General features: G+C 39.7%; 2 protein-coding genes across 3 annotated transcripts; one reads left to right on the forward strand and one right to left on the reverse strand.

Moving 5' to 3' along the window:
• Positions 1–1,032: 1,032 nt before the first annotated feature.
• On the reverse strand, positions 1,033–11,789 carry zbtb2b (zinc finger and BTB domain containing 2b). Its single transcript, XM_074685714.1, has 3 exons — positions 11,394–11,789; positions 6,679–6,859; positions 1,033–4,658 (listed from the first exon to the last, which is right to left on the reverse strand). The coding sequence occupies exons 2-3, from the start codon at positions 6,849–6,851 to the stop codon at positions 3,236–3,238; spliced, it is 1,596 nt and encodes a 531-aa protein (XP_074541815.1). The 5' UTR covers positions 6,852–6,859; positions 11,394–11,789; the 3' UTR covers positions 1,033–3,235.
• A 3,888-nt stretch (positions 11,790–15,677) lies between these two features.
• On the forward strand, positions 15,678–19,087 carry armt1 (acidic residue methyltransferase 1). 2 transcript variants are annotated; one of them, XR_012599442.1, is made up of 6 exons: positions 15,678–15,816; positions 17,026–17,131; positions 17,228–17,469; positions 17,586–17,751; positions 17,875–18,886; positions 18,930–19,087. XR_012599442.1 is itself a non-coding variant. In XM_074685215.1 (5 exons), exons 1-5 carry the CDS (start codon positions 15,755–15,757, stop codon positions 18,658–18,660), a joined length of 1,362 nt encoding a protein of 453 aa, XP_074541316.1. In that variant the 5' UTR covers positions 15,678–15,754; the 3' UTR covers positions 18,661–19,087. The 2 variants fall into 2 exon arrangements, 1 of the variants encoding a protein (XP_074541316.1); XM_074685215.1 differs by having other exon boundaries at positions 17,875–19,087.
• Positions 19,088–19,793: the final 706 nt, after the last annotated feature.

Genomic DNA, 19,793 nt, shown 5'->3' on the forward strand with positions numbered 1-19,793 from the left:
TAGTAATAAACTGTTGTTAATTTGCAAAATTTTAAAATTTTGCAAAAATTTTTGGAACTTCAAAAATTTGATTTTTTTTTTTCAAAAAAGTAACATTTTTAAGGTGCAAGTTTACAAAACGTCCAGGAATCATGGAACTTCAAAAATTAACCAAAATTTTAAAAATTTGCAAAAAAAAAAGAAAAACTTCATTAAAAAATTTTCCAAAAATTGTAAAAATGTCAAAAATTTGCAAATTTCTCATTTTTTATTTCCAGAAAAAATTGAAATTAGCAAAATTTCCAAAAAACTGCCTTATCCTTGCAAAAAAAATCTTAATTTGAACAAAAAATTGAATAAAAAATTGAATCAAAAAATCAATAATTAAAAAAAAAGAAACTCAAAATGTTAAAAAAAATGAGTTTAACTGCAAGAGTTGATGCATATTTAGTTACACAAATGTTAGTGCATGTTTTTATTTGTGTCAATATTATCACTACTCTGTTAGAAAAATAAAAATTCTTAATTTCAAATATATTTTTTTAAAGCTACAATGAGACACAACTATTTAAAATGTTGAAAAAAATGTTTTAAATTTCTTACATATTTAAAAAAAAAAAAAGTTTAATTTTAGGGATTCTGTTAAACTTGGAATTTTTGCAAACTTGCACCTTTAAAATGTTGGTTTTTTTGAAAAAATTTGCAAATTTTTGAAGTTCCAAAATGTTGGCAAAATATTACAATTTTGCAAATTTATAACAGGCTTTAATACATTTTTTTTCAATAATTGCAAATTTATTAAAAAATGAAAAACTCAAATACTCAATCATTTTGTTCGGATAATTATTAAATACTAGATTTTTTTTCTGTGTTCTTGACTTTTTTGTGAAGGTAAAGTAGATTTTTTGGCCCCAGAGAAACTTTAATCCAGGTGAGATGAGTAAAATTTGCAGACCTCTGTTTTAAACTGACATGTTATAGTTTGATCAGCTCCTATGTTCAGCTTAAGACGAGAAGTAGATGAATCCAGGTTATGGAAAAAAAGATGTTTTATTGTTTGTTCTTCACTGAAAAAGGGAAAAATGTTCTTACAGAAAATCACTCACATTCCTGAGAACAAGGTTGATCACAGTCGACTTCAGATGGACATTTAGAGGAAGTTTCAGAGGCTGCGAATAAAAAACGCTTCAGAGGACAGAGAAGAGAAAGACATCTCATCTTCCTGAGACACTGAGATGTTCACACACACACACACACACACACACACACACACACACACACACACAGAGTGAAGACGAACAATCACGACTCGAGCTGAGGAAGTGGATCAGATAAAATCTTTTCTAAAGCTGTGCAGGCGTCTGGAGCTCTGAGACGTGAACATCAGTAGTACAGCATCTCACACACACACACACACACACACACACACATCCTTCCCTGTTAGTCGACACTCTTTAAATTAAATTCACAGATTTTTCAGCTTTAAAAAGTTCAAACATCAGGGCTGATTCTGGCAAACGTCACATTATTGGCAACAACAAAATAAAAAGACCTCAGATCTGAACGCCTTCCTGTTCACTTCACCTGTGGGAAACAGCGCCATCTAGCTACAGATGTGGGTCATTGCAACAAAGGAGCAACAGCTTCTCCATCCTGATTGGGTCTGGGCCTTGAGTTTCGCTGCACGTCAGGATTTAACCAGAAGTTTGGGGGAAAAATTAGTAAATATAAGTAAAAAAACTCAGTATGGAGGGAAGTTAATATTTAAAAAAGACTAAAGTACATTAATTTTCTACGATACACATTATAAGATCTGGTTTAGTTAAAATAAAACTGTAAATGATTTTTTTAAAGTCGCTCTTGATGGAAGACAAACTTTCGCTACGACCAATTTTATTTTTGGTATCGATAAATTCAGACGGCTTTAAGCAACATCACAAAATTTAGGATTAATTTCCAACTCTGAGGATCTCTGAGGAGAGGAAACGGCGTCGCAGCCGTCCTCGAGTTTTTCTAATAAAATATAAACGAGAAGAAATTAAAGGAGAAACACAAAGTTTAGTCTGAAAGAAGCTGGAAAAAAGAGGATTTCTATCAGGCTTCACATTAACTGGACGATGATGGAGAGATTTTCAGTCATCAGTAGTAAAAAGGAAATATTGCAAAACGTCATTTTGTTTTCTTCTTTAGCTTAAACTGATTCCTCCTATCACGACTGAGTTAAATCTGATTAAACGTCTGAAAGAAAACGTTTCCCTTTGCACCAAATTAATAAAAAACACTGAAAAAACTGAATCTTATCAAGTGTTTTTGTTTCATTTTAATTAGAAATGTGATTATTCTCAATCTGAGCCACATTCAGATTGAATCAAAAAGAGATTTTCTACTGGAAACAAGACAAAAACACTTGATAAGAAGTCATTTTTTTACAGAGCAGGACAAAAACTGTGGTTAAACTCTCATTAATAACCTGAATGAGTCGATTTGTGTGAGATATCAAAGATTCATGTGTCACTGATTCATAAAACTTACTGAAACAAGTTTAACTTTGAGGCTTTTTGTCCTTTCTGGTAAATAAAAGTAAAGTTTATAAAGTTAAAAGTAAAAAATAAAAATAAAAAGTGTGTTAAACTGAAATGAAATTGGCTCCAGCAGCGGTTAGCTTCTTCTCCAGGTTTGAGAAACTGAGCAGACGCGGTTTGTGCTTCGTTACGAGGTGATGAAAGCGGAAACATAAAAACTAAACAACGAGGAGGGAAGCTGGGAGGATTTCAGAGTTTCTGGATTCAATCTGGAGGTTTTTCCTTGAGCCGAGCGGGAAAACACGACGGAGGAGACGAAGCAGAGACTGGGAACGAGCGCCGATTGTCTCAGGTCGGATTTGAACGTGTGCTTGATCTGCTCGCCTCGTCTCGCTCAGAGAAACTTCAGCTTTCTGTGCAGCAGTTTCTTCACTCGTCTGTCTGCTCCGGAAGTTTCTCTGCTTCCTCTTCCTCCGTGCAGCTTCACCACGACACAAACGTCCTGAGCCTCAGACGTGGTCGGCTGCAGCGAGCTGTGAGACGTCGCTCTGACTCTAAACAGTTTTTGTCAGAATCAGGGACAAAAACATAAAAAACTGAACCCAATGAAAGGAAACACCTAAAATAACTTTTCTCATGGATTGAAAACATCCAGCGACCCCACCCTGACTGACTCCGCCGTTAGCTTAATGCTAATCATAACTTAGAGGCGTGTTAGAGACGCACAGTTCGCTCTACTCCACCAGGATCTCCTCAGTCTTTATCGGCTCCAGCGGCGTGCCGGAGTTGGACAGATCCGAGCCTTCGTCTTTGGAGAACTCCTCGCCCCGTTGCAGCGCCATGGCGGCGCCCACGCTGCCCGCCTGCAGCCCGGCGAGCCCGCCCTGCGTGAAGCAGAGGTGCTTGATGACCTCGTTGGGGCTGGAGAAGGTGGTGGCGCAGATGTTGCACTTGTACGGTTTGGAGGAGCCCAGGAACATGGCGTCCATCTGGCTGCTGTCGTCGCCCGCCGCGCACAGCTCCATGCTCTGCCGGTCCACCATGGTGTAGCTGTCGGCGCCCTGGTTCAGGCACACGTGGCGGGCGGCCTGGTTGGCGCGGCAGAAGCTCTTGCCGCAGGCGCTGCACTTGAAGGGCTTCCCCGTGTGGATGTACATGTGCTCCCTCCAGTGGCTCTTCTGGATGAACTTCCTGCCGCACGTCGAGCACTCGTACTTCCTGCGCTTCACCTCGCGGTCCAGGTCGGCGCTCTCCAGGTTGTCGATGTCAGCGATGTCTGAGGGAGGGGGCGTGTCCGCCTGAGAGTTCACGCCCCCCACCCCCCAGCTGGACGTGGACACCTCCGCCCTGGGCGAGTCCGAGTTCGTCCCTGAAACCGGCGTCTGCTCGCTGTCGCTGATGATCTCCACGGCTGCGCTGGGAGCGGCGGGCCCTGCCGCCGCCTTGCTGCCCTTCAGGACGCCCTCCACGTCCAGCATGCTTTGCTCTGCAGGCAGCAGAGGGGAGAGGGTGCTGGGCTCGGCGGGCGCCTGCTGCAGAGCCTGCGTGTGCTGCAGGAGGTGCTCGCGCAGCAGGCTGCGCTGCGTGAACCTGCTCCTGCACAGGTGGCAGGAGTAGTGCTTCCTGAAAGACGAGCTCCTCTTCATGATGCTCGGCTTCACGTGGAGGATGGAGGCGCTCGCCGCCGAGCCGTCTGCGCTCAGCAGCTCCGCCCCCGCCTCCTCGGCTGACGGCTTGGCGCCGCTCGTGGACGCTTCCACCTCCTGCGGCGAGGACGCCAGCTTGGACAGGATGGAGTTGGCAAATGAAGCGGCGGCAGCCGGCGTGGACGGATACTTCCCCTCTGAGCCAAACTGCTCCGAGTCAAAGGGCGAGGAGAGCTGTCGGCGGGCGGGCAGCCGCGCTGACAGCCCCGCCTGCTGGTCGGAGATCTGGATGCCGTAGAGCGAGGTGGAGAGGTTGAGGCTCTGCTCGGGGTGGGAGTACACCGACTGGCTGGCCTCCTGCAGCAGCGGGTAGGCGTGCAGGAAGCGGACCCCCTGCTCCAGCCGAGCGGGGTCGATGAGCTGAGGGGCCAGCTTCCCCGTGTACATCAGGTTGAGGAGATAGCTGAAGATGTCCGGCTGGATGTCCGCCGCCTTCAGCCGCACGCAGTCGCTGCAAAACAGGACGGAAACAGAGACGGTGTCAGCAACCAGAGGGTTAAACTCAACACACACAGAGGTTAAAGGAGGATCAAGAAGAGCAGAGTGTGTCGCTAAGAAGCATTTTACAACAAAGAAACGATCGGTAGGGATGGACGAATATCGGTTTCAGTATCAGGCCGATACCCCACACCGATATTCAAGAGAGTGAAATGTTAAACTGTTTTATTTTAAACTTCAGGTTATTTATTTATTTTTATTTTCTTTTTTTTTTTATCTGCACTTTTAACTTTTTATGTAAAGCGACTGAGTTTTTTTGAAAAGCGCTCTATAAATAAAATTTATTATTACTATTATTATAATTATTATTATTTTAAAAAAATACTAAAACTCAGTTATCAGGGCTGGGAAAATTTTCTTTTTTCCCTTTTTTATGGCGCTGATTTGATTTAAATTACAATTCTTTGATGTTTCCAATTTTAAGTTTGCTTCTTTAACACCATACCAAGATAAAAAGTTGAATGATGATGATGATGATGATGTTTACAGACTATATCAGGAGCTATGTTTTCCCATAAAATGATCACATGTGAGTCAGTTTTTAGGATTTATTCAAGAATCTGTCGTCTCAATTTTCCCAACCCAGCTCATACAAAGACTAAAATGAGGGATTTAAATTAAAAAAAAAAAAAATTTGAACAAAAATCCCATTTTGAAATCAAGAAACAAAAAAATCCTGATACCACAATAGATTAATTTTTCTTGCATCCCTGGTTGTTGGTTTTTATTTTGCACGTTTGTTAATTGCAGAGAGTTGTTTTTGTTTTATTTTTGATGGATGTGGTATCAAACAACCCTGACAGTGAGGCTAGCTGGGGTCATTTTTGGAGCTTTCAGTTTTACAAGCAGTTTGTTATCCGGTTGAGCAGATGATGAATAGAGTAAGGTCTTAAAAAATGGAGCTGGAGCATTAATGTGACGCTGCACCTCTAAAACAATGACTATTTGCAGATATTAGTGATAGACTGATTATCGGCTCTAATATATAATATCTACGAGGACTGAATCCACTACTGAGATATGTGTCAGTCGACTCCTCCAGGTCAATAGGATCAAACATGGCGTCTGAAAACGCTTCACAGTTAAGATCCCTCAGTGAAGGAAAAACCAGGGGGGCGGGGCCAATATTCAGCATTTTGAAGCATATCGGCATCTGATTTATTTTAATCCAGCGTCTGATAAGAAATTAAGTTTCAGCCTGTGTTATTTTGGCTCCTCTCTGTCTATGGCATCATCTCACCAACAGCACCATCTGAGACATTTTTTGGAAAACTTGTCTTACTGTAGAAAACTTTAGGGAGCTTTTTATTTCTGAAGTTGTCATTTAACTTTATCAGACAGCTGCTGAGCCTGGACGCTGTTTGATAAATATATACTTAAAGGCTTCAGACAAAGTTAAGGGTTGGAGTTCATATTATCCTAAATCTTGACGCCAACATTTTCACTTTTACTGCAAATGAACATCGGCCCCAAATATCGGCTTCCTTGACTTCTGACAGTCGGTATCAGCCCTAAAAAAAACTCCGCATCAATCTATCTCTAGTAGAAACTGGTGAATGTACTTTATCTTTAAATGAGTGAATTTCACCCAGAAATACAGACTGAAACTGACACGACTGCTGTAAATCTGTACCTCCACCTTGATTCTGGGTGTATAGAAATCTGCTTTAAAAGACAAGTTTTGGAAACTCGTTAGCAGAAACGTCTGTTGGTTTCTGGCCTGTCCTTCACTGTGAAGCGATGGATCCCCCTGACCCAGAGAAGTGGACTGATGGCACAGATATCTCAGCGGTGGATTCAGTCCACTGCTCGGCTACAAACTGAAAGGCCTCCACTGTTTGACAACAGGAGAACAAGCCAGTGTTATTTCCACGTGAAGCCTGGCAGCAGAGCGTCGGCTCCGCTCGTTTCTCTGATGTGACGACAGAAAGTATCTCAGCGCGTCTCCCGGCCTGCGGCGCCCCCTCCTGTACCTGTCCTGGTGGATGAAGAGCATCCTGAAGTAGTTGGAGAAGGCGGCGAGGACGGCTTTGTGGGCTTTGAAGAAGACGTCTCCTATGGCCACGGTGCAGTCGCACAGGAAGCCAAACTCCCTCTGAGCGTTGAGCTGCTGCAGCAGGATAAGACCATGGTTGGCCAACTCCATTCTTCAACCTGCAACAAAGGCACAGGGACACACACCGACACACACACACACACACACACACAGAGCAGCAGCAGTGAGTTTCCTGTCTGGAAGGAGAGCAGAGTTTATTGTGACCACAGAGACTGGGCTGACGGCTCTGATCTAACAGCGCTGTAAAGGCGAGCCTAACACAACAGTGGAGAATCGTTTGGTGACGCTGGAGACTATTTGTCTAGCACCGCTGTCACAGAAGATTATCCTGATTAAAGTTATGGCTTCACAAACAAAAAGAAACTTGTTCTCATTTGTTCACTTCTTTCTACATGTGGGTTTTTGGACTTTTTTTTTGCGATGGTGACTTAAAGTAAACACAAGTTATTTGTGAATCCAGATTTCTTCCATGACATAGAAACTGTTCCTGATCTAAAATAGCCTCACACACAGAGACAGAGACAGAGACAGAGAGGGCTTTCTGTTGGCCTCTTGTGACATTTTACGTAACACCTCCTTCACTTCACCCCCTCAGGTGAGCAATGAGTGATATGGGTTAATGTGAAGCACACATTTAGATTATCTGCTGGTTAAAGCTCAGTTTATGAGGAGATCTGCAGCAGTTTGATGAATCGACTCGTGCTATTGGAAACTTTGACCTCTTTTGAACTATTTCTTCAACATGTCCACAAACAAACAAAAACAGATAAGCTAACTCAAGGGTGTTCAACCTGTGGCTCTGGAGCCTCATGTGGACCCTTGACTCCTTTGCAGTGGCTCCTTGATACTCTAAAAAAGTATTTTTTTTTACAGAAATTGACTCTAAATAAAATCAAGCATTAATATTTTGTTGAACCAACTATAGTAAGATAATTAACTGCTAAACTGTCAGCTTTATATGCATTCTTGATATGTAGCAAGGCAAAAAAACAAACAGGAATTATTTTTTTAATATTTGAAGTTTTTCTTTTTTTTAAATAATTGTATTTTTTGGTAAATTTTTAAAAATGTTTGGCAACTGTCTGGTATTTTTTTAATATATATATTTACATTTTTTTTAGTCCCAGCATTTAAATTTATTTTTTTTTTTTGCAATTTTTGTAATTCCTTTTTTATATTTTCAATTTTATTTTTGCATTTTTTATTTTTTGCGTTTTTGTTATTTCAAAAATTTTCCAGGTCTCACTTTTTTTAATATTTACAAGTTTGTTCCATTTTTTTTTACTTTTGCTTTTTTATTTTAAAATTTTTTGAATCCATTTTTTTTTAAATATCTGCAAATTTATCCTTTTTTTTAATTTGCAAATTTATTTATTTATTTATTTATTTTTATTTCAAAATTTTTCCAATTTTTTCAAAAATTTAATTTTTATTGATATTTTTTTAAATATCTGCAAATTCTTTAAAAATAAAAGACCAGAACATCACATGTACAACTTAATAAATAGATCCATTCACTTGATTTTAACTATGTATTGAATGTTAAACACTTTATTGTTTTTATTGTGAAGATAAAGTAAATTTTGTGGCTCCTGAGTAACTTTAATCCAGGTGAGCTGAGGAAAAATGGCTCCTTTGAAAGTGAAAGTTGCAGACCCCTGAGCTAACTCAAACATAAATGCAGATAATTCAGCCTTGGTTGTAATAATAAACTTTTTATTGCTTCTTTGAGAGTTTGGGAGTCTCTAACGTCTTTCTGCACACCTCTTTCCTCATCGAGCCGTCCAAACTCGTTCCCCAGAGACATGTCACACCACCTCTGACCAATAACGACGAGCGCTGCTGACCTTTGAGGTCACTGAAGGACTACAAGAGCTCCAGGCCGTCACATGACCGGGGGTTGTTGTCACAAATTCCTGGAGCCAAACTGGTTTTACCTCCTTTCAGAGGGGGAACGAAAACTGAGTGGATCTTCTTCCTCCAACACTTTCTCCTCAGCACGCAGCACGAGAGAGACAACGACTGAGCACTCATCTACTGCTTTACCTCCCAGAGTCCAAAAAGTGTTAATCTGCTCTGACTCTGATGGCTGGGGAAGCAGCCTCCCTCACACATGTGTATTTCATCAGAGAGGTCAGAGTGCAGAGATGCTGGCGCTGTGACGCTCCAGGAAAAGGCTAGGTTTCCGCATCTTGTGCAAGAGAGCAACTGAAAAGTATAAAATACCGTTAGCCAGTCTGTCGTCACACTCACTTTTCTGTTTCTCACCTGATTTCAGAAAAAATGTAAAAAGATTGGTCTCTGTAAATAGTGCAGTAGAAAGTTTTTAAAGTATTCATCTTGAAAAGCAGCTTATGCTGTTTGAATGGGAACCTTCAGTCGGGTTAAAATGTTTTTAGTTATAAATAAAAAAATGAAGACTCAGCTTTCTTCCTCTTATTTCAGATTGAAGACTTTTCATCTTTAAAGTAGATCTTATAATTAACTCAGTCACTACAGTTGAGTAATTGGTGGATCTTAAACTCTTATCTTAAGTTATTTCAATCAGTTTCAAAGTTTTACTGTTTTTTTTATTTACATTTGTACACATTGTCCATTTATAATTAGACCACAGAGTGATTCCTCTTGTTGCGTTTTCATAAATTAATGCAAAGGAGACAAACTCTACAAAAAATTAAATAAATGAATAAATAAATAAAATAAAAAGATGAGAAAGAAAAAAAGGAGAAAGAATTAAAAACCAAAAAATACAACAGAAGAAATTGCATAACAAGAATAATTTTATTTTATTATTATTTTTTTGATGTTTTCCTTATTTGGTGGTAGCTTTAGCCTTTTATTTCATGTCTTTTAGTTTGTTTTCTCACACTTTCTGCTCTTTGCTCTCATTGCAATTTAAATAAAGTTAACTATTATCATTATTGTTGCTTAGATGCCAGGACAAGCATTTCACGGAGTTTATTCAGCTATATAGTAAATTGTGTTTTTCATCGCCACATTGAGCCAGACAGGCTTGAGTTAAACAGAGGAAGTGACACACCTGTCTGCCTCCAGAAAGTAATAAAAGCACGTTTATCCTCTTGTTTTGGTCATGTGACCACATCCAAACTTTCTGGACGGGGCTTCACTCTGTAATCCAGGAGGTCACTGGAAAACAGTTTTTGAGGATTCCCTTTTTCTGTCTGTTTAACCACGCTCCATGTAGCTTATATATATATATATATATGAAAGATGATTATATTTTGTATGAGCTTTTTGTTTACCTGTCTCCTGTTGTTTTTTCATCTATTTATTTTTCTTGTCCGTACAGCTCAGTACTCTGTGTTAGCTTGAGGAGGGACTCTTTTATGTTTTGCTGTTTCATTTTGTTCAAACCTTTGTTTTTGTTTATAAAATAAAAAAAAATCAATAAAAAAAAAGAGTATTGATAAGTTTCATGGATATTTGTCTTTTACAAGCCCAAAGAATAATAGCACTTAATTGGAAAAACGGTGAGAGGCCTAGCATTAAATGTTGGTTTCATGAAATGTCTGTGTTTCTTCCCTAGGAAAAAATCACTTACACTCTGAAAGATAAACAAGATCTGTTTCACAGCATTTGGGAGCCTTTTATTCAATATCTTAGGGACAATGACTTGTCCAGTTTGCTCGAGGAGGATAGGGAGAAATGATATACATTGCTGATTTCTCTAAGGAAGGAAATGTTCCTTTGACCATGTACTCTCGAAGTGTAAATGTTTACAATATGGTTTAAATAGTATACTTTTATGTTTTATATAAATTAATTTAAATTTGTATTTTCTTTACTGGTTTTTATTTTTGTCCTTTTTATTTTAATTATTATTTCATTTTATTTATTTATTCATTTTTATTACGTTAAGGATGGGTCAAAATGTTTTACAATGTAACTGTTGGTTGAAAAACTCAATAAACACATTGTTAAAAAAAAAAAAAATAATAATAATAATAAAAGAGTATTGAAAAAAAACAGAGGAGCTGAGAAATCATGATGAGCTTCATGTCAACAACAGAGTCTCGGCTGTTCTTGGACAAAGTGTACCTGCTGTCCCAACCACTGCACAGCCACATATCTACTGAATTCAGTGAGATAACCCGATCACCATAAGTTGATCAATACTTCTACTTTGCAACAACAAAGCCCCGCCCCTAACGAGATGATGTAGACACGTGGAACAGTTACTTCCGTAGTGAGAGTGTCTGTTATTCTCAGAATAACCCGTCAAACTGCCGCTGAGGAAGACCTCCGGTGAAGGTGACCGGTGTGAGGAGTAATGTTGGTAAAATTTAACATCATGAGTAGATGAAGCTTTCACCCAGAGGAGGCAGAAACCGAGCGCTCCCGCCGCCTCCTGCCTGTGTCTGCTGCCTCTGCTGCCTCTGCTACAGCTAGCGCGAGAAAACGGACATGCGTACACGCGGGCGCGAGCACACAACACACACAGACACGCGGGCAATGAGAGCGAGAGACGCAGGGGGATGGGGCTGGTCACGAATGCGTTTCTTTTAACTTCCCCGTGACAAACACAGAAAGCTAAACCTCACGCAAGCAGCCCATAAACCCAACAGTCCCGGTAACCGAGCGGGTGAGTGTGTAGCACAGAAACAGCCGTACCTGCTCTCCCGGTGATTTGCTGGAGTTTTCCGTGTCGCCGTTGTTTGTTTGTTACCGGGGACTCGTCCGTCCTCTCTGGGCTCGCAGCAGCTTGTACTGTTCCTCGCAAACGCAGCATTCGTTGGCGGCGGAGAGGGTCGTCCGTCGTTGTTTTCCGGTTAGGGGTTTTACGTTACAATCACATGACTGTGGGTAAAAGCCAGCCAAAACACGGCCGTTGTAAAACCGTTGAGCAAGTGGGCGGTTGAGTTAACGTTAATTTCCCGCACTGTGTAACTGCCGTCAGATCAACCCCCGCGAGACAGTTTCTCCTGTGACAGCCGGTGAATGTGAACATAAACAGCTAACAGCTACGTGGACGTGCCGCGGAGCAGTTAGCAGCGCTGTGTGTGTGTGTCTGTGTGTATCTGTGTGTGTGGAGGGACACATTAAACACACCATCAGACCATGGTATAAAAAGTCTTTGCTCTTTCTCACTTTAACAGAAAAATAACACCGTTTCAATTCTTTCTGGGTTTTATCAACTTTAAAGGAAGTGTTGAATAAAACATTTAGCATTTCAGCTAAAAACAACCCCTGCCTGGCATTTAAATAAGAGAAAATAACATTTTTCATTAAACAAAAAGGCTTTAACTATATAAAGGAAGTTACATGTCCAATAACATATAAAGTATATTATCAAACAAGATCATGAACAAAATGGACAAGGCAACTTAAAAAATACCACAAGCAATATTTTGTTTTCCTTTTTTTTTTTTTTTTTTTTTTTTTTTACATTTACTGATTTGTAACAAGCTTGAGTAGGATCAGGAGTTGGGAAGGGGTTTAGTGTTCGTATGTTTTTGTTTCTAGGAAAAAGTTAATTGTTTCAATTTGTCATTGTATTTACATTTGCCTGCTAAATAAATAAAAAAGTAATGAAAATACATATATATCATAAAACATGCCCCAAACAATTAAAACATCAATTATAAAGTATTTTCTTTCGGTTTTACAACTAAAAGTTAAAATCCCAGTTTTATGTTCCAGTTGTAATAATCTGATTACTGTAGCTTGGAAAATGCTCTTTTTACTTTATGAATGGAAAGTGTACCTTTCACACATGAAGCACTATGGTAAGGATGCCCGGTACCTGTCAATCAGTACCAGTACTAATTAGGGCTGCACGATTTTGGAAAATAATCTAATTGTGATTTTTTTTTTCTACCAATATTGCGATTGCCGTTTAGCATGTGATTTTTTTGGGGGACATTTATCTTCAGCATTATTCACTAAACAAGCAACAAATCACTCTATAATATGACTAATATGACAAAGGATACTGTCAACATATAAAGAGTGTTTTCCTGTAAGCCAGATTAAATGTGTTTAATAATATAAAACCTAAAAAAAATTCACTTTACCATATCTATTTCTTAATATATAAACTAATAATGCTGTGTTCATGTCTAGTATGGAAAATAACCTACTCTTCCACCCCCTCATAGTCATAAGGATGCATTCAGGTACCGAAACGTGGTACTGTTTGATTTTGCGTTATATATATTAAATATTCTCCCCTAAAACCAAAGTATAAAAAGGTAAGATCTTTAAAATGTGTTGAAAATAAAAGCCCTATGAACCCACTGTAGGTTTAACATCCCAAACACGCCCACAGGAAGCACGCTCTGTGTACTTCCTGCCACAGCCTTACTCTTATTTGCAAACCATCTAAGCTTTTCACTCAAAAAAGTCTGTGAATGAATTCATTTTAATCATTTGTAATAGAAATGTAACAACCAAAGTGAATTAGTGGAGGTTTAAAGTCTGATTGACCCAGATATATCTTGACTTACAATAGGGGTGTGTTGGAGGACCTACACACATGTACTTTGGATTCATATCAACAGTTTAATCATCTGTGACATGCTGCATGTTGTCATCAGTGTAAGAACCACATTTCTTCAGACTGCCATTACAGAGCTACACTTTAGCCCAGGGACAGGGGGTCCAGAGGGGGACCAGACAGAGAAAAGGCTTGCTGGGCATGCAGATAATGGGGTGGAGAAACTGTCTGTAGAAGGAGAGGGTGATGGGAGACATGGGAGGGGACAGACAGAGGAGCATCAGGACTGTCCTGTCTGAAAACAGCAGACTTACTTTGAATCCCGTCCACATTTTAATGTAAACTGAGAGCACAGACATGTTGGGAGCACCAAACAAATCCACTGATCACTGATGGCAGTATGGTAACGACCACAGAACAAAAGTGTGTCCACGAGGCCTGAAGGCTCACAGCAGGGGCTGATTGAGAGATGCAAATAACGTTTGACATTCAAAACATTAAACCAACACTTTTAACTCAAAGGATTTAAGCTGCTGCTTCGTTTGGAAACAAAGCACCCCGTCTGCTTCAGTCAATAGCTTTCTGTCAGCCTAATCTGGTCTCTTTCTTTTTCTCATGATAGTCTATTGAAAGATTTGCAGACTGGACTTTCACATGACTGTGCTTCCTCTTGTTTCCACTAAATTGATTATTCCTTTAATAATCAGTTTTCCAAACAAACACAGTGTGTACGGAGCTGCTTGAAACGTGGAAAAAGACACGCCACGGTGAGGTTTGTGGGCAGCCCTGACGTCAGTGCAGTAATTAATTTTAAAAAACTAAACATAGCTTCAGAATATACTCCATCTATGAATCCAAACGCTTCAGGAGCCAGCTTTGGCACGAGACGTGTGTAGGGTGAGCAGGAACACCTGTTTAAACAGGACCTTTAACGTTAACTGCCGCCCTCCCCCCGTCCGTGGCCTGTTTTGAAACCGGAGTGGTGAGTCACTCCTCTCTCGGTGTAGAAAAACAGATCCGGCTGGGCTGGGGCCCGGCGGGGGGATGGGAGGCCGGCGGCGATGAACACCGGAGGTGGACGCAGCTGGACTCCCACTCCCAAGACCCCACATCCTGACAACAGTCCACCGTGTTCCCATAGTGACCATGCTGATCTCAGAGGGAGAGAAACACACAGAGAACGAGGTTTCTCTTGCTCTGAAGGTCTAGTCATCACTGCATCAAAACAATTTGACATGCTTTCCAAAAAGAGGATCAAGAAAAGAGAGAACATCTCGATTTGGTAGCACAGACAAGCACGGTTAGCCTTATGGTTACAGGCATATGGTACCAAAGTAGGCCACTATAAGGCCTGTTCATGTTAGTCTGAGTCAGGGGAGTGGGTTTTGGCTTGTTAGGCCCCTGATTGTTACACAGTCATATAATAAAACAACATTATTCAGTAGTTGGTTCTTTTAAAATAATTAATGCCTTCACCAGTGTTGTTAACAAAATAAGGAAATTGGATCTTTTATACGAATTGATAATAATAAACATTATAAATTTTATTTTTTTATAGCACTTTTTAAAAACAGAGTTAGAAAAGTGCTATAAATTATAAAAACTAACAGTAAAAAAATATAAGAGAGGTAAAAGAGAAATGTGAGGTAAAAAAAATGGAATATATAAAAGGTTAGAAACCACCACCAGATAAAGTAAAGGAAAACATCTGTAAAATAAAAATAATAAAAGATTAAAAAAACAACAAGAGATAAAATATTTAAGATCCTGCCCATTATACTGTCAAAGAAAATAAAAACAAAAAAAAGCAACATTTTGACGATTAAAACATGCTCAGCTGAAATCTCCAATAAAAGCACATCTATAAAAAATGTGTTTATAAAAGAGATTTACTCGTTGTCGCCTTCGTTTTTTTGATATGGGCTTTCTTGCCAGATCACTCCACCCCCTTCTTTTCCCGCCAAAAAGCCTCGGGGGTTCGAATCCTGCCCCTTTTCTGATAGGGTGAATCAATGTTTCCACGACAACCGTTGCTCCGGACGACAAGAGATGCTCGAGGTGATGCAGCAAGCAGAAGACTGACATGCGCACTGCGGCACGGCATTCAGGGAAAGAAACATCACATTTTTCTGACACCTACAGACTCAGAAACTGCAGTGAAATTGAGTGTCATAGGATGAAACTCGAAATGTAAAATTTTAAAGTAGATGAAAAAATAAAATAAAACATCAAGCATTGGTCACAGTTATAGACCTTACAATTGCAGTTCACGCACACACCGCTAGATGGTAGCACTGTATCCTTCAACAAACCCGGGTCTTGTCTTTAGAATGAGGAAACAAGCATTTATATTTTTGACATTTCTTTAGAGTAATAAAGGAAGTGAAGAAGAAAACACTTTGCTACCTTTTTGTCACATCACTTACTCACTTTAAACCCTGGCTTCAAGTTTTAACCCGCAGACCCTCAAACTCTGTTCCTGTCCCGTGAGTTGTTGTCGATAAAGTTTGGATTTGAATCGTCTCCTACGGCTGTAATGATGGCGGATGATCAAATTTTGCACGGAGTTCCTCCTTCCCTGTCTGCGGCAGTGGTCGGGTACGTTGACAGCTCATTTTTACAGCTTTTTAATTAAGCTTAATGAAATAGTTTTCCAACACTGCCACAGAAACGGCGACACTACGTAAACGAAGCGGATATCACCTCCAGACAGCAACAGCATTAGCTTAGTGCTAATACCTGTTCATATGTTCATAAGCACACATGTAACCATACAGCGCCAACAACAGGTTATTACAATGTAGGCAACGTTACACAGACCGATATCATTACACACATAACATCTACTTTACGTTGTGCTATGTAAGTTAGCAGGCTAGCTAACCAGTGTATGCACCTGCTTTATTATCAAGATGTATAACATTAGAATAACTGAAGTTAAAATTGAAACTGTGTGTAAAAACAGATTTTTAGGTGTTTTAATTTGCAATGAATTGAATTGGAAAACTTATTTAAATTATGTCTCAGCCAAAATGTGTAAAGCTCAAGATTTCCTGAACCAGAAATCTCTGTATATGCTGTATAATTAACTCATCGTCCCATACACGACACTGTGCAGAGGTCTGGGGAAACACTTATTAAACAAGGACACAGTTTTTGCTGTTACAAAAAAGTTAGACGAGTTAAAATACCAGTAAAGTACCAGTAAAATACAATACCATGAACCGACCAATCCTCTATTTTTGCAATTCAGTGTACTAAAATGTACATACTTAGTTGAATATAACCCAATACTAACAGTGTATAAAGCTAAAACTGGTCAGTTACCTTAAAGTATTCAGAAGCTGTTTTTATTTTCAACTGTTTTCTTTGTCCGGAATAAACTGAAACTGTTTATAATGGGATAACCAGTTCAGTGTGAGGGTAACATTTTCAAAAAACAAAGATAGGAAGGAAGGCTAAAAAACTGTACAAAAACCACTTAATTTTGCAATTCACGATGGAGAATATTCACTGATAGGTTTGTGTTAATATGGTCTTAGTTCTAGTTATGGTAAGCAAAAACAAACTGGTATTGTTTTTGATTTGCATTTATTTTGTGATTTTTCGTTGTTTTGTTTTGTTTTGTTTTGTTTTGTTTTGTGGGTCTTAATAAGCTTTAGCATCACCCTTCTGGTTTTTCTCAGAAATTCTGAATTGAATCAGGTTTGTGAATTGTTTCAAGTGTTGCAAGTGAACCTAACTAAATTTCTTTCATTTATTTACTCATCTTAATGAGGCGTTTATGGCTGTACTGTCGTTCTGCAGGTCTTTTGCGTATTTGACAGTGAGAGACAGACTACCCACCATCCTCACCAAAGTCATAGATACAATTCATCGCAACAAAAACAAGTTTTTTGAAGAATATGGAGAGGTAAAACTATTCACCGGTTAGCACATTACATGTCGTTTGTGTCCTCATGTAAAAACTGTATCCTTGATTTGATCCTGTCTTTGTTTACGTGTCCAGGAGGGTATCCAGGCTGAGAAGCAAGCAATATCTCTGCTGTCCAAGCTGAGGAATGAGATGCAAACCGATAAGCCGATGCTAGCCCTGACAGACGGTCTGCAGGACTCCGAGTCCTGGAACCAGTACTTGCAGAGACAGCAGAGACTGCAGGGGGACCAGGAGCCTGTGAGCTGGTTCAAGTCCCCATGGCTCTATGTGGAGTGTTACATGTACCGCAGGATACACGAGGCCGTGTGGCTGAAGTGAGTGGTGTTAGTCCAGATTTCTGTTATACTACAAACATGTTTATAACTAGTTTGCTCTGTTTTCTTTATTTGTTTCTCTCCAACAATAATATTTTTCTGTTTGTTTGCTTTAGTCCTCCCATCAATAATTATGACGTCTTCAACGAGGGGAAGACTCAGAGCTTCTTTGAGTCTCAGCAGGCTGTGATGGCTTTGTGTACGTACCTACAGGAGGTCAGCAAAAACATGGAGGAACTGTCCAAGAATCAGCTCTGTGAGCATTTTAACAAACTGCTTCAGGTCAGTGCCCTCTAGTTTCTCTGAAAACATTTAATCAAGTCTTTTTTATTGTCTGTTTAAGTGGTTTATATTTTGTGTTTTTTAATTTCAAAGGAGTTACAGTTGTGGCTTAACTTTCCACAGGTTTCTCTTTGGGGAAACAAATGTGACCTGTCCATCTCAGCCGGCCAAGAAAACTCCCAGAAGACCAGTCCCATAGAGTCCCTGGACAGCCTGCAGCCCTTCATCCTGGTGGATGACTCCAACATGGTCTGGTCCACTCTCACCTCCGCAGAGAGGTCAGGGGAGGTGGAGGAAACCGCCACGGGCAGAGTGGACATTGTTCTGGACAACGCCGGCTTTGAGTTGGTCACTGACCTGGTCTTAGCAGACTTCCTGGTTTCCTCCGGCCTGGTCCGTGAAGTCCATTTTCATGGCAAATCCCTCCCCTGGTTTGTCTCTGACGTCACGGCGCGGGATTTTCAGTGGACTATCAAACAGGCCATGGCAGCCAATCACAGGTGGATGTCGAAGTGTGGCGCGCAGTGGCAGAGGTACATGAAGGAGGGCGTGTGGGTCTACCATGACCACCCTTTCTGGACTCTGCCCCATGAGTTCTGCGACATGGCAGCTGGTGCTCCCGACCTGTACGCCGCCCTGAGCGAGGCCGACCTGCTGCTGTTCAAAGGGGACCTGAACTACAGGAAGCTGACTGGAGACAGGGACTGGCAGCACACCGTGGGCTTTCAGACTGCGCTGCGAGGCTTTGGACCCGCACCACTGTGCAGCCTGAGGACTCTGAAGGCCAATGTTCAGGTCGGTCTGCAGCCGGGTCAGGGGGAGAAGCTAGCCTCCCTGAATCCAGACTGGATGACCTGCGGCCAGTACGCTGTCGTGCAGTTCTTCAGCCTGAAGTCTGAACAAACCTGAGCGTCTGTGGAAATCCACGTGGACACAGCAGTGAGACAAAACTTAACAGGAAATCATTTAAGCCATAAAACCCCAAAAATCCTCCCTTCACATGTTGCACAGGTGGTGGAAGCTGTTCTCTGTCATTAATTAACACTTTGTCACATTTAATTCACAGATACACGGTCACATGAGAATCTAACGAGTATTTTGCACATGTTGTCGTACGCAAAACGTTTGGGATACTGTTTGAACCCAGCTGCTGTTTACAGTGAGGGTTTTATATTCAGAGGTAATAAATCAAGGGCGGTGTTTCTTTTTGTTACATATAGCTAATGTATTATGCACAGTGTATTAGGTGAATGTTTACAGTTTAATTCAGGTTAATGTTAGAGTTACCTGTGTTTGCATGCAGACAGTGGGTTTGATGATCAATGTAATATGAGCTATAAGTTATTTTTTTCAGCTCAGGTTGTTTTTTTGTACGGAAAGCCATTTCTGCCAGTTAAAAAAAAATTAAATTCAAGTAATGAGACAATAAAATCAAAATTATGAGATCAAATTCATTAATACGAGATAAGAAGTCATAATTTTAAGGTGAAAGATCTTATGAGATAAAAAGTCATTACTATAAGATAAAAATACATAATTTAGATATGAAAGTCAAAATTTTGAGATAATTTTTTTTAAAGAGATAGAAAAAATCCAAAGAGATAAAAAGTCATAACGCTATAAAAAATCATAATTATGAGATTAAAAAAAAAATAATTTAGATAAAAAATCCAAAGAGATAAAAAGTCAAAATTCTGAGATTAAAAATCATAATTATGAGATAAAAAAATCTTTGAGTTAAAAAATCTAAAGAAATAAGAAGTCAAAATTCTGAGATAAAAATTCATTATAATGATATAAAAAATTTTTAATCATGAAATCAAAAAATCATAAAGATAAAAAATCTTAAGAAATAAAAAGTTAAAATTATGAGATAAAGATACATAATTATGATATAAAAAGTTGAAACTCTGAGATAAAAAAAATCATTTTAAAGAGAAAAAAAATCTAATTATATAAAAAGTGATAATGAGTTAAAATATCATTTAGAAATAAAAAGTCAAATTAAGAGATGAAAAGTTGAAATACTGAGATAAAAACAT

The sequence above is a fragment of the Halichoeres trimaculatus genome, unplaced genomic scaffold (assembly GCF_033239565.1).
Source record: "Halichoeres trimaculatus isolate MK-OKI-2021-1 unplaced genomic scaffold, fHalTri1.1 fHalTri1_scaffold_13, whole genome shotgun sequence".
NCBI lineage: Eukaryota > Metazoa > Chordata > Actinopteri > Labriformes > Labridae > Halichoeres > Halichoeres trimaculatus.

What these genes read in the sequence shown, in the direction of transcription:
- zbtb2b (XM_074685714.1), bottom strand. Translation starts at nt 6,851, where the DNA reads ATGGAGTTGGCCAACCATGGTCTTATCCTGCTGCAGCAGCTCAACGCT. An exon ending in CTCTTCATCCACCAGGACAG is followed by an intron (nt 4,659 to 6,678) that starts GTACAGGAGGGG and finishes CCTGTTTTGCAG; the next exon opens with CGACTGCGTGCGGCTGAAGG.
- armt1 (XM_074685215.1), top strand. Translation starts at nt 15,755, where the DNA reads ATGATGGCGGATGATCAAATTTTGCACGGAGTTCCTCCTTCCCTGTCT. An exon ending in TTTTTGAAGAATATGGAGAG is followed by an intron (nt 17,132 to 17,227) that starts GTAAAACTATTC and finishes TTACGTGTCCAG; the next exon opens with GAGGGTATCCAGGCTGAGAA. An exon ending in ATTTTAACAAACTGCTTCAG is followed by an intron (nt 17,752 to 17,874) that starts GTCAGTGCCCTC and finishes AACTTTCCACAG; the next exon opens with GTTTCTCTTTGGGGAAACAA.